The sequence below is a fragment of the Emys orbicularis genome, chromosome 2 (genome assembly GCF_028017835.1).
Source record: "Emys orbicularis isolate rEmyOrb1 chromosome 2, rEmyOrb1.hap1, whole genome shotgun sequence".
Taxonomy (NCBI): Eukaryota; Metazoa; Chordata; order Testudines; family Emydidae; genus Emys; species Emys orbicularis.
Window position 1 is genome coordinate 45,737,023 of NC_088684.1, and position 14,204 is coordinate 45,751,226.

General features: G+C 44.5%; 1 protein-coding gene across 1 annotated transcript in view; it reads right to left on the reverse strand.

The window, feature by feature from the left end:
* Positions 1-4,334: 4,334 nt before the first annotated feature.
* SLC26A7 (solute carrier family 26 member 7) overlaps positions 4,335-14,204 on the reverse strand; it is a 135,017-nt gene continuing 125,147 nt past the window's right edge. The window contains exons 15-18 of the mRNA XM_065399357.1: positions 12,381-12,484; positions 10,246-10,300; positions 10,056-10,159; positions 4,335-4,370 (exon numbers count right to left, since the gene is read on the reverse strand). Coding sequence (XP_065255429.1) covers positions 4,335-4,370; positions 10,056-10,159; positions 10,246-10,300; positions 12,381-12,484 — 299 coding nt within the window. The remainder of the gene's footprint in view (positions 4,371-10,055; positions 10,160-10,245; positions 10,301-12,380; positions 12,485-14,204) is intronic.

A 14,204-nucleotide genomic window follows, 5' to 3' on the forward strand; every position in this document is an offset into this window, starting at 1 on the left:
TCTCTAAGGTGCCACAAGTACTCCTGTTATTTTTGCGGATACAGACTAACACGGCTGCTACTCTGAAACTTAATAAAGACACTGGATTTATGGCTTACTACAACAATGTGTAACCCACTAATCCCCTTTATATCCTATGACTACAGGGGTGCTAATGGGCCACTTCACCTTGAATGGTCCCTTAAAATATGTGCAAATTACTTATGTTAAGCTATCTGTTCAATCTTGTATTTAGCTCTGACACTCTGGGCATGTCTACACAGCAATTAAAACCCTGCGGCTGGCCCATGCCAGCTGACTCAGGGTTGTGAGGCTTGGGTTAAGGGTCCCAGAGCCTGGGTTGCAGCCCAAGCCCAAACGTCTACACTGCAATTAACAGCCCCTTAGCCCGAGCCCCACGAGCCCGAGTCATCTGGTATGGGCCAGCTGCAGGTGTCTAACTACAGTGACATACCCTCTGGGTATCTTTCCCAGACTTGAAGAAGAGCTCTGTGTAGCTCAAAAGCTTGTCTCTCACCAACAGAAGTTGGTCCAATCAAGGAATTACCTCACTCACATTGTCTCTCTAATATCCTGGGACCAACACAGCTACAACAAGACTGCATACACTAAGGCATTACCTTAGTCTCACTGAAAATAATGAAATGGAAACTATTTTGAAAGAGGGTAGTTCTGTGTTGAATTCTCTGTAGTAGAATGTTATTCGTTAGCACCTGTTGTAAGAGGATCTTTTAGTTATGAAGAATAACAAGGAGAAATGACCATTAATCCTACCAAATGTTTTCAAATGAAGCTTATGCAGAAAATTTCAGTGAGTTTTAACAATAAGGGAAGTTTGAGGCACATTTGTTGTTCCATTATTAAGGTACTTCAACACAAAAAATGTTCTGATGCCGAGTGCTGAATTTCTTAAATAACCCTCTTTTTTAATTATCTTCTAAGTTAAACTCATTAATCGATTTATTTTAAAGTTATCAGAAAATGCACTCTGTAGTCAAAGAGTAAATGCTGTAGTTTTGGGGAGGAGATGCTGCATCTTTCATAGATAAAGAAGGGGATCAACCTCTTGCTTATGTGCAAAACTTAACTATAGAACTTCAAGTGGTGCTTCCACAATTAAGGGTACATTTAATAATAGTTTACAAAGGGTTAATAAATTATTAATAGCTGTTTTAGCAAATGATTAATCAATTGTTACAGACTGTTATAGAGTTCAACAAGGCAACATGTTGCTTGCAACCATCTAGAACACTGATCTTCCACTTACTTACAACTACCTGTAGAACATACTATTCATGCCTGTAACATGCTTTTAACATTTATTAATCAACCCTTTACAAACCATTTATAAATGCAACCATAACAAAGTCTGACTAAGAACCTTCTGACCATTTGCAAGGCAGTGAGGGAAACAACTCCAGGATTCCCCTACATCCTGTGAAATACAGAATTATACACCTCCATTCCCCAAAATCTTTATTAATCAGGTGAAGGGACAGAACAAACATGAGGGAAAAGCCATCCATGGCATAGACATGCAGAGGGTCAGGAACCAATGATACTCCCTAGCCTCCTGCAATACACACATCTGCTGGAGATAACTGGTTGGGGTTGGTGTAGCAGGGAAAGTCTAGCCAGACTCTGCTGCCAGGAACTGGCTGCCTGGCCTTTGATCTTGCCTGTTCCCTTCCATCTGAACAGGGCAGCCTGACACTACCATTCTCTCTGCTTTGCCAAAATGACTCTTAGAAGTAATGTGTTCTGCTCACTTTCCTTTCACCCTCCCTATCCCTTTAAGTCGGTGGGGGAAGGAATCCACAGCTCAAAGTGAGGCTGGGAGAGTGGTGTGGGGAATATATGCTCTCCCATTTCCTCTTGCTTTCTCTTTTTTAAGTAGGCTCATGCTGGGCTATATAACTTACTGGACCCTCACATTTTACTGCAGTTGTTTCACAGATCAACAAATACCACACGATACCTATAACCATAAACAGCATTATCCAACATATTTCAAGATACATATTTGAACTGTGGTTTCTTGGACCCTTTTACGTAAGTGCATTTGTCTTTCATTCTGTGTGTATCACAGATACATAAATACATAGCAGCACTGTATGTTGTAAATGTTTTTGGAATAATCTTACTCTGTATTGCACATTGTTTTCAGTTGTAATGTGACTTGTGTGTTATGGTCTTGACTGTCACAGCTGCTTACAACAATCTATAACATATTGCAAATTTTAATGAAACTCAAGTCAGACCTCAAACTAGTAGAGCAACTTTGGGCTGATTGAAACAAGAAACCATTCTGGCAAAAATGTTGTCATTTTCCCCCTGTTTTTTATGTAAATTTTAAAAATTTGATGAAAAAGTATGTTAAAATCTCAAACCTTTTGTGATGAAACTCAGAGCCAGCACAAATCTCAAACCTAGTTCTCTGACAGGTTCATAAACCTTTTGGTGTGCCTCTTCTGAGGTTTGAGTGACTAGTCCCCCAATGGGGCTACCTTTCCCTCGACATGAGATGCCTACCCCTTGAGGTCCTGTGACCATCCATACCTGTTGCCCTCTTCTTCCCTGCTTCTCCTGGTTGTCACTATGCTGCATATCATGCCATTTGGAACACGGAGTGAGAACTCAGATGATTCTGGTCCAGAAGGACAGATTCCTAACAAGCAGTAGCACTTGAACTAAAAGAGAATTTCCTTTAACGGTTAACAGGTTAGCACCAATAACAAACAGTGGAGCAGCTGTGATTCCATCCAGTAAAGGAGCAATCGTATACATACACACTATCCAGTACATTACAATATAAATGAACTACCTGAAAATTAAATAGTGGGTGCTGTCTCTGTGATATGGAACCAATAATCTCTTGGGAGAGACTTCAGTACTTCTGACTAAATAGCAAATCAGTAAAGTGTAAATAAAGCATTGAAGGTACCTCAGACTAGCTACAAAGAGTCATTTTGCCTTATTTTGCAATGCTTTGGGGACTTAATTTAATGACACTAACATTTACCTTTAAAAAGAAGGAACTAGATAACACATAGCTATCAGTGCACTCTAGTAATCGCTTAATTTTTTAATCATAAGATTAATAATAAATTAGGCCAATTTCTCAATTTTACAGGAGGGACAGATTACACTGTACACTGCCCCACTCCAGCACACACTGATTTACTCTGGTAAATCTGACCCAGAATTTACAAGGCCAAACTTTCAAATTGCTGTCCCAAAAATGTTCATGCATCTGCTTCTATGTACAAGACCCACCTTTACATGTGCAACTGGGCAGCTGAACACACCATTATCCCACCTGCGTAGTGGGCAATTGCTCATTTGCCCACTAAAATATATGTCCTGCATGTGCAATTTTAGACCCATTTTTGAAAATCTGTTCCATGATATGATGTTTTGGCTAGATCCTCAAGTGGTGTAAATTTGTGCAGTTCCATTAAAGTCAATGGAGCTATGTGGATTTATACAAATTGAGAGTGTGGCCCATAATATTCTTGGGCCTGAGATTGTGTATTGAGCCAGAGTCACATACGTATGCAGACTCCACACGCATCAGTGAGGATCAAACCTGGGACCTTTAGAACCAAAAGTAAAAGCCTCTTCTTCCACTTGAACTAACGAACTCCTTTGGTTTAACAAAACAGCAAGCTGTAATAGTCACTGGCACCGGTCTCTGGAGGGAGACATGATAACATGTACTAAGCCAGTGTATTCTTTGCATACCCAAAACTCCCATTGGGCATTAAATAGTATACAAGGATTAAGTGTGCAAGAAATGCAGGACTGGGTTAAGTGCACAGGGTTATACAATATGATGTTGCTATTGCATGTGTTTGGTTTTAAGAAAAAAAGGATTAAAGCAGATATTTGAAACAAAATTGGTTTTGTATATGGTATGCTGCATATACCACACCAGTCACTACAGATCATTTGCAAAAGTTCATAATGTCTTACTCTTCCATGCACAAAACTATAGTTGTGTGTTACAAATTAAGTTACTATAGAATGAGCTAAAACAATATAAATCACTGTAATAAAAGGTTGATATCCCATGTCTGCTTTCTAATATTTTGTATCTAAATGGGTACAAAAATACTATATATATATCCACAATAGAACAATCCATTGTATGAACACTCTCTCAGCAGCGGTAGCTGAAGAGAAATCTTTGGCAGCACTGATGTCTATTAAACATATTTGGCATACAAAATACTACCTACATGATCTCATGAAAAAAGATGTAAGGAAAAGCAATGCCGTAGTTCATTCTGTATGTTAGCAGATCAAAATAGCCACCCTGCGTCATGTAGACTTCACACTTCACTGTGATCACTGAGTTTGCTGAAATTCTAAAATTGAAGAAACAGAAAGGTTCACCTTATTATCATGTATTACCAAATTATCATCCACATTGTGAGTGCATAGCACATGAAACAGTAGGAAAGCAAGTACCTAATTTAAAAATCTACATCAAGCACTGCAAAGAGAGATAAATCCAAAGGCTATTCAGCTCATCCTCATTATAAACAAAACAACGGATGAGCCACAAGCCTCTTGGCATCATTAATGAAATTCAGACAGTATGACGTTACCGCTGGAAACCAGATATATGTGGAAGAGCCTTGATATTTCAGAATGATAGAGTTTGATGTGGGAGGTAACCATTATGCCAGCCTGTCCACCTCCCTAGCAGTGCAAGACTATTCTCTCCTGCAGAGGCTCAAGCGTAAAATAGACCACCACAGATACTTTCCATCAGTAGGAGCTCCTTCTACTCCATTACCAGTGGTGTCTTCCTCATCTCCCCTCCCCCCATACTACTTCTCTGCCATCTTCTCCCATCCCCAGGAGTAATGAGAACAAGGAACATATCAAGACACCTAATTCCAGTAAATTGAATGCTCTCAGTTGAGGTTTGAAATTCCTTCACACAAGTTAAGTATAATGGGCCAACTGTAACATTTAGCCACTGGCCTGAGTTGGGGGGGTGTGTATGTGGAGCTGCAACACTCTGGAGGATCTTGGGGACAGATTGTGCCTGATCCTTTTCCAAGCCCTTTGAGAATTCCTTGGCTTGTCTGGGCCATTTTTAACTGGCCCTGTTCCTTGCTCAGGAAGATTGGAGGAAGGAAGGTGAAGACTCCTTGACTAATGCATAAGGCACAATCTAATCTAATACCTTTCAACATTTCTACCTGCCCAGTATGTGTCCTTCCTGTTGCTCTACACCCCATCTCCCTTTCCTCAAGTATTCCATCCTATTTCCTTCCCCCTGCCATGATGAATACCTGACTGTGATGAATACCACAATGCTGCACTGTGATCTTACACACCTCGGGGTAGCTCCTAGGCATGCAATATACTGTGAAGTACAATTAAGAGTGGGAAATATTACAAAATGCAATAGTTGCCATTAAAAAGTTCACATTTGCCAACAGTTACCAGTAGCTACCACAGTTTTCCCCTACACAAAACAAGAAATAACTCTGTAGTAACTACATAGGATCTATCTGGCAAACACTGAGTTTTTAACCGTAACTCTAATGGCCACAGTGCAACTGGCTCACGGTAGAGAAGGGAGTGGTTGGTTGGAGCAGATAGCACTAGGGTCTGTGGGATTCTAACAGATGAATGGTAAGTAGGCGATCAGGAGAAGGGAGGAGCTAGAAGGTGAACATCTGGGCAAATTTTATCAGCCGCTTTAGGAAGATAATCCCTATTATAGGGAGGACAAATGAGTGGTCAGGAGCAGCCCAGATATGGTGGTGGAGGTAGATAACAAAAATCAATTCCTGGTTCAGATTGGGAACTTGGTCCAGGATCCAAGTTTTTGGGGGCCCATACAAGCTTTTTAAGGCACCTCTGAAACTTTTGCATTTTGCAGCATCACTAGAGGAGGGTGGCACTGGACATCAGGATTCTATTCCCAGTTTGCCACCAACTGCCTCTGTGGCTTTGAACAAGTCAATTGACCTCCCTATCTGTCTCATAAGAGTGTTATGAGGGTTAATTAATGTTGAAGCATCTGGAGCGCCTCAGATGAAAGTTGCTTTGTAAGTACAAAGCATTATGTTTTATAACTTAACACACTCAGAGCATGGGGTTGCATCCCTGACCATCTTGGCTAAAAGCCATTGATGGACCTATCCTCCAGGAAATTCTCTAATTCTTTTCTGAACCCAGCAAAGAGTCCTGTGGCACCGTATAGACTAACAGACGTATTGGAGCATGAGCTTTCGTGGGTGAATACCCACTTCATCGGATGCATGTAGTGGAAATTTCCAGGGGCAGGTATAAATATGCAAGCAAGAGTGAGTCAGGCTAGAGATAACGAGGTTAGTTCAATCAGGGAGGATGAGGCCCTCTTCTAGCAGTTGAGGTGTGAACACCAAGGGAGGAGAAACTGCTTTTGTAGTTGGCTAGCCATTCACAGTCTTTGTTTAATCCTGAGCTGATGGTGTCAAATTTGCAGATGAACTGAAGCTCAGCAGTCTCTCTTTGAAGTCTGGTCCTGAAGTATTTTTGCTGCAGGATGGCTACCTTTAAATCTGCTATTGTGTGTCCAGGGAGATTGAAGTGTTCTCCTACAGGATTTTGTATATTGCCATTCCTAATATCTGATTTGTGTCCATTTATCCTTTTACGTAGGGACTGTCCAGTTTGGCCAATGTACATAGCAGAGGGGCATTGCTGGCATATGATGGCGTATATTACATTGGTGGACGTGCAGGTGAATGAACCGGTGATGGTGTGGCTGATCTGGTTAGGTCCTGTGATGGTGTCGCTGGTGTAGATATGTGAGCAGAGTTGGCATCAAGGTTTGTTGCATGGATTGGTTCCTGAGTTACAGTTACTAAGGTGCGGTGTGTAGTTACTGGTGAGAATATGCTTCAGGTTGGCGGGTTGTCTGTGGGCGAGGTCTGGCCTGCCACCCCAGGCCTGTGAAAGTGAGGGATCATTGTCCAGTATGGGTTGTAGATCACTGATGATGCGTTGGAGAGGTTTTAGCTGGCTACTGTATGTGATGGCCAGTGGAGTTCTGTTGGTTTCTTTCTTGGGCTTGTCTTGCGGTAGGAGGCTTCTGGGTACACGTCTGGCTCTGTTGATCTGTTTCCTTATTTCCTCGTGCGGGTATCGTAGTTTTGAGAATGCTTGGTGAATATTTTGTAGGTGTTGGTCTCTGTCTGAGGGGTTGGAGCAGATACGGTTGTATCTCAGTGCTTGGCTGTAGACAATGGATCGTGTGGTGTGTCCGGGATGGAAGCTGGAGGCATGAAGATAGGCATAGCGGTCGGTGGGTTTTCGGTATAGGGTGGTGTTAACGTGACCATCACTTATTTGCACCGTGGTGTCTAGGAAGTGGACCTCCCGTGTAGAGTGGTCCAGGCTGAGGTTGATGGTGCGGTGGAAGCTGTTGAAATCGTTGAAACCACGATGCAATAGTAACTCTAACTCAGGAACCAATCCATGCAACAAACCTCGATGCCAACTCTGCTCACATATCAGCCACACCATCACCGGTTCATTCACCTACACGTCCACCAATGTAATATACGCCATCATATGCCAGCAATGCCCCTCTGCTATGTACATCGGCCAAACTGGACAGTCCCTACGTAAAAGGATAAATGGACACAAATCAGATATTAGGAATGGCAATATACAAAAACCTGTAGGAGAACACTTCAATCTCCCTGGACACACAATAGCAGATTTAAATTAAATTAAATTATAAATTAATGGAGATATCCTATCTCCTAGAACTGGAAGGGACCCTGAAAGGTCATCGAGTCCAGCCCCCTGCCTTCACTAGCAGGACCAAGTACTGATTTTGCCCCAGATCCCTAAGTGGCCCCCTCAAGGATTGAACTCACAACCCTGGGTTTAGCAGGCCAATGCTCAAACCACTGAGCTATCCCACCCAATTTAATTGGGTGACCCCTGGTTCTTGTGTTATGTGAAGAGGTAAATAACACTTCCACATTCACTTTCTCCGATATCAGTCATGATTTTATAGACTTCTATCATATCCTCCCAAGTCATCTCTTTTCTAAGAGGAAGAGTCGCTTTTAATCTGTCCTCTGCTCCATACCCCTAATCATTTTTCCCCTTCTCTGTACTTTTTCCAATTCTAATATATATATCTTTTGTGAGATAGGGCAAATAGAACTGCATGCAGTATCAAGGTGTGTGAGTATATAGTAGCATTATGATATATTCTGTTTTATCTATCCATTTCCTAATAGTTCCTAACATTCTGTTAGTTTTTTTGACTGCCACTGCACTCTGAACAGATGTTTTCAGAGAACTGCCCACAATGATTCCCAAGATCTCTTTCCTGAGTGGTAACAGCTAATTTAGATCCCATCATTTTGTATGTATTGTTGGGATTATGTTTTACAATGTACATTACTTTGCATTTTTCAACAGTGAATTTCATCTGCCATTTTGTTGCCCAATCATGCAGTTTTGTAAGATCCCTTTGTAACTCTTCTTAGTTAGTTTTGGACTTAACCATCTTCAGTAATTTTATATCATCTGCAAACTCTGCCACCTCACTGTTTACCCCCTTTTCCAGATCATTTATTAATATGTTGAACAGAACTGGTCCCAGTGCAGATCCTTGGTGGACCCAAATGTGAAAACTGACCTTTTATTCATACCCTTTCCCCCCTATCTTTTAATCAGTCCTGATCCATGAGAGGACTTTCCCTCCTATCCCATGACGGCTTACTCTGCTTAAGAACCTTTGCTAAGGGACCCTATCAAAGGCTCTGACTGCCAGAAGCTGGGACTGGACAACAGGGAAGGGATCACTCGATAACTGCCCTGTTCTGCTCATTCCCTCTGAAGCATGTGGCACTGACCATTGCCAGAAGACAGGATACTGAGATAGATGGACCATTGTTCTGACCCAGTATAGCTATTCTTATGTTCTTATAACATTCTTATTAAATGCAAAACCAGACAAAATAACAAGTAATTGTCCCAGTCAGCAACATTGAGGTTCATCATTTTTTGCCCCCCAGTTACCAACTTCATTAAGACTTGTAGTCCTAAGTGTAAAATGGTGTGAAAACAATGAACTGGGCATATTTCTCTCATTCTGTAATCCACAACACTAATATCACCAATGCACCTTAACGGGGTGGATCAATGAAGAAGGATTTTGTTGGTGGAGGAGAGAGAGGAGGCATTTATAACCTAAGTAGCAGAATGTGCCTGTTTATAGCAACAGAGAAATACCCAGACCCTTGACTAGTTTAATCTTTCTTGGAGGCAGCTCTAAATAGGCTTCTTGCCATCTCTGTATTGCTGAGTCAAGCTACGGGAAAGCACATTGTTTACAGTGTACACTCAGTTAAAAAGGCATTACAACGAAATAGGTTTATACTGTTTACATTATGAGCATAGAGCAGGTTTTATACTTCTTTTAACAAGGAATACAAAAACTGTTTTTTACCAAATAAAAACTGGTTCAAGCTTCAACCTTTGTTTCCTGAACCAAGCCTCCCTCACGCACCCACATAGCTCTCTCTGCTGCCTTTCAAGAATCGTTTGTTCTCTCATCTGCAGACTCTCACCAAAACGCCTTCCTTCCCTAGGGTTCCCCCTTTCATCTTTCCCCCCCACCCTTTTAAATTCAAGCTGAGGAACTCAGTAGCACCTGTGTAACTCTGTTTTGGTGTAACCTAGACTGTATTACGCACCAGAGCATAGAGGCATCAGAACCTAGGCCAAAAAGCTACCAAGGTCCATAAGTCATCACTAAAGGAAGGGGAGGGACTGGTGTGAAGAGAGAATCAGATAACTGAAGTCCAGAGGTTGGAACACCAGCCAGTGGTCATTTGTAAAAATGAAACATTAATAATGGGAGTGAGTTGTTTGGTGGAGGAGAGTGGGTAGAAAGGTAGGTTTGTGTCCAAAGGACTCACTGGATGTATGGGACTTCCACACTGTGGCAAATTTTTATAAGCACCCAAACCAAGCCTTTGAACCTTTTGGATGTCACCTATCACTGCTTTAAAACTCACCCTGTTTAAATGAATGGCACCAATTGCAGAGGAAACAGATTCAAAGAAGATAGGATTTTCAGATCCTAGATTTCCACTGTACTGCATTGCTTTTACCAAGGATGCTGTGATAAGACACATACATGAACATTAAAAAGATAATGTGAACATTTAAAATACTATTAAAATTTGTCTGTGGCCTGATACTTGCCTTTACAATGTGCTAGTAACACATCGATACTTCTGTTTTTAAAATCCATGTAAATCTAAAGGAGTGACAACAATAAAGATTTTACAAAATTGTTTGAGGCATTGACTGTGAATAAAATGCTCAAAATAATTTAGATATTCAAAACAAAACAAGGAACATGCTGTAATGGATTCAAGTTTTACCAAAAACTGACACCAGAGGGAGCCATTCTATAATATAAACAATACAAAGTTATTGGTACAGTAATTGCCCCAGTATGCAGGGCCGGCTCCAGGCACCAGGCACCCAAGCTGGTGCTTGGGGCGGCACCTGGAGGGGGGCGGCGCGGCGCTCGGGCCGCCGGGGAGAGCGGGGCCACAGCCGGGCTCGCCGCCCTCCCCCCGGCGCTCTGGCCGCCCTCCCCCCGCGCCCTCCCCCGGCTGCCAGGGGGAGAGCGGCGAGCCCCTACCGGGGCTCGCCGCCCTGCGCTCTGGCCGCCGGGGGGGGAGGGGGGGGAGAGCTGAGCCCCAGCCGGGGCTCGCCGCCCTGCCCCCGGCGCTCTGGCCGCGGGGGGGGGGAGAGCCGAGCCCCCGCCGGGGCTCGCCGCCCTCCCCTCCGGCGCCCTCCCCCCGGCCGCCGAGCCCCCGCCGGGGCTCGCCGCCCTGCCCCCGGCGCTCTGGCCGCGGGGGGGGGAGCCGAGCCCCCGCCGGGGCTCGCTGCCCTCCTCCCAGGGCTCCGGCCGCCCTCCCCCCCCCCGCGCCCTGCCCCCGGCCGCCGGGGGGAGAGCGGAGCCCCCGCCGGGGCTCGCCGCCCTCCTCCCAGGGCTCCGGCCGTCCTCCCCTCCGGCGCCCTCCCCCCGGCCGCCGGGGGGAGAGCCGAGCCCCCGCCGGGGCTCGCCGCCCTCCGCCCGCGCCCTGCCCCCGGCCGCCGGGGGGAGAGCGGAGCCCCCGCCGGGGCTCGCTGCCCTCCTCCCAAGGCTCCGGCCGCCCTCCCCTCCGGCGCCCTCCCCCCGGCCGCCGGGGGGAGAACCGAGCCCCCGCCGGGGCTCGCCGCCCTCCGCCCGCGCCCTGCCCCCGGCCGCCGGGGGGAGAGCGGAGCCCCCGCCGGGGCTCGCTGCCCTCCTCCCAAGGCTCCGGCCGCCCTCCCCTCCGGCGCCCTCCCCCCGGCCGCCGGGGGGTGAGCGGAGCCCCCGCCGGGGCTCGCCGCCCCCCCCCCGGCTCCGCCCCCCCCCCGCGGGGGGGGGGCGGCCGGAGGCTTTTTTGCCTGGGGCGGCAAAAAAGCCAGAGCCGGCCCTGCCAGTATGGCATGAAACTGTTAAATACAACAGAAGAACAGTCCTTCATTTCCTTTTAGGATTAATCCAGCTATTCATTTATATGTTCAGTAGCTTTATTCTCGTTTGGAAATTTCCATGAAATTGGATCTGTTCTACAGCCACCCGTATCCATTCTACATTACAATTGGGCAGCTTGGAAGCTACAACCAGAACTTGATGGATCAAGGATTGGCAGATCAGACTGAAGAGCAAAAGTTATTTAGGGCCAGCTTGTGCCATCCTAATTTAGTCGTTACCCAGTAAATATCTTCCACTAAATTCAATCCCAACAGCACCAACAGGAATTAGCTTTTGGAAAGTAATTTCTGAACTACTGTATATAGCTGAATGATCACTATTATCATTAGATTTATTATTTTTACTGTAGTAGCACAAAGGGGCCGCATTCCTGGGCCAGAACTCCACCGTTTTAAGTGCTGTTCTCACACAGATGTGAACAAAATGTAGTGATCACTAAAACCTAACTCCAATGGATTAGCTAGAAAGTATATTTTCACATAAATAAAAGCCAAAAGCCTAAGGGCCAAGTTTAGGCTTCTTGTAAGTATATGCCACTCCACTGAAGTCAATGCAACTGCACCAGGTCTGATATTGGCCCTAAATCTGCTTTAGATGAAAAAAGAAGGGGTTTGGGGGAGCGACTGCAGAAGATCTGGCCCCAAACCATTAAACATTAATTTTCAATGTAAACACAATTCAGTTTAAAGATCAAATCTACGACCACCTTTCTCACACAAGGAATCCTATTGGATCTACTTGCGTGAGTGAGGAGAACATGGCTTTGGCTCCAGTTTTGTATATATAAAATGTATATAAATACCTGAAGAAGCACAGAGACTCCGGTATAGTCAAAGAAAGTCAGTCCACTGCAGTCTAATATTAAAGCACATCTCTCGTTGGGGCATGGCTGTAATGACAGCTCACCTATACATGTGACAGAAATACTGTTAAGTGTGAAATGCCTATTGGAATCTCCATAGGAATATTGACATTTCTCTGAAAATAAATGGAAAATACCATGTTGCAAAACTTTCTGTTGTATAGTGAGAAAATATCAAGCAAGGGAATAGCTCAGTTCAGGTGCACAGTAGAAAAATTGGTGTGAAGCAGTATCAGTGGGATAATGGGATGAAATTAAGAAAGGGGGAAATTAGGCTGGATATCAGGGAATGTCTTGCCAGTGAGAAATATTAGGCAGTAGAATGGTCTCCCTAGGGAAATGGGGGAAGCCTCTTTGGTCATAAATTGCAAAACTAGCCTGGTGAATATTCTAACAGATGTAGGGAATGAGCCTATGGTGGCAAGGAGATGGACTGGATCATTAATAGTTCTTGTCCACTGTAATAAGAATGATTAGCATTTATATAGCACTGTACATATTCAAAGCAACAAATAAACATTAATCAGTCTGTGATTAAGGCCCCAGGCCAGCAAAGCCTTTTAGCAAATGCCTGAGTTTAAGCCTATTAAGTACAGCTACACGGATAAAAAAGCCACGGCTGGCCCAGCTGACTTGGGCTCATGGGGCTCAGGCTGCAGGGCTAAAAATTGTTGTGCTTGGACATTTGAGCTTGGACTACAGCCTGAGCTCTGGGATCTTCCACCCTTGCAGGGCCTCAGAGCCCGAGCACCACGAGCCCGAGTCAGCTGACCTGGGCCAGCCATGGCTCTGCTGCAGGGCTTTTAGCCCTGTGTAGACATACCCTTAGGATCCCATTGGAATCAAACGGATGACACACATATTTAGAGCTAAGGACATATTTAACTGCTTCGTTGGATTGGGGATGAGACCAAGTATTTTAGGGCTTTCGTAATGGGGAAAAGTAGGAAACAAAATGTATTTATTGATGCCATACTGTGAAAAAATGTTAACTTTAAAGTTAATTACCACAAGATACAAAGCACTCCAGAAAAGATGGGAGCTTGAATATAAAGATGTGTAAAGTTAAAAAGTTGTGACAGAATAGATAAAGAGATTTAAAATTCTTGAGGGGACTTAAGAGTTCCAGCATGGTGTGGATTTATATTGGCACTAATTCCATCCTGTGAGTAGTCTAAAACCCAGAGGTAATCAAAGCCAAGAATGCCTTATTGCTATGGCAGCATCCTCTACAGCTGCTTACGCTAGAGCTGAACTTAGCTCAGGGTGTGAGATGTGGAACAAAGTTAAGGTTTATTTTTTATTTATTAAACCAATCCCATGCCAGACATGTTTATATATCGCTAGACTGGGTCTTAGGCTCCGTGCCTACACAAGGGAGTGAAGGCGGAAGAATAAGTAAGAATTCCTCAGCTTTCCACCCTTGTATGGGCCACCCAGATTTTGGGTCTGGGCATACAGCACATACTTACTCCCTTTCAGAGTAAGTGGGGAGGCGATGGGTGTGAAAGGCAAGGCTGGATCCTTGGTTTCATTTTCTTCCCCTGTTCACTAGCTAGCACAACTAAGTAGGCACAGTGATGTCACAATTTGCTGCTGGTATAGGCCAATGGTAATTTACTACTCCCCTAGAGCAAAAAGGGATCAGTGGAAGAACTGAGACAGTGATAATGTGTCTTCCTTCCAGTGCTACTCTTGGAGTGATGCTCAGAGTCTAAAATCAAAATGTAGTCCATAGGTTACTGGTATAACCACAAACATCCA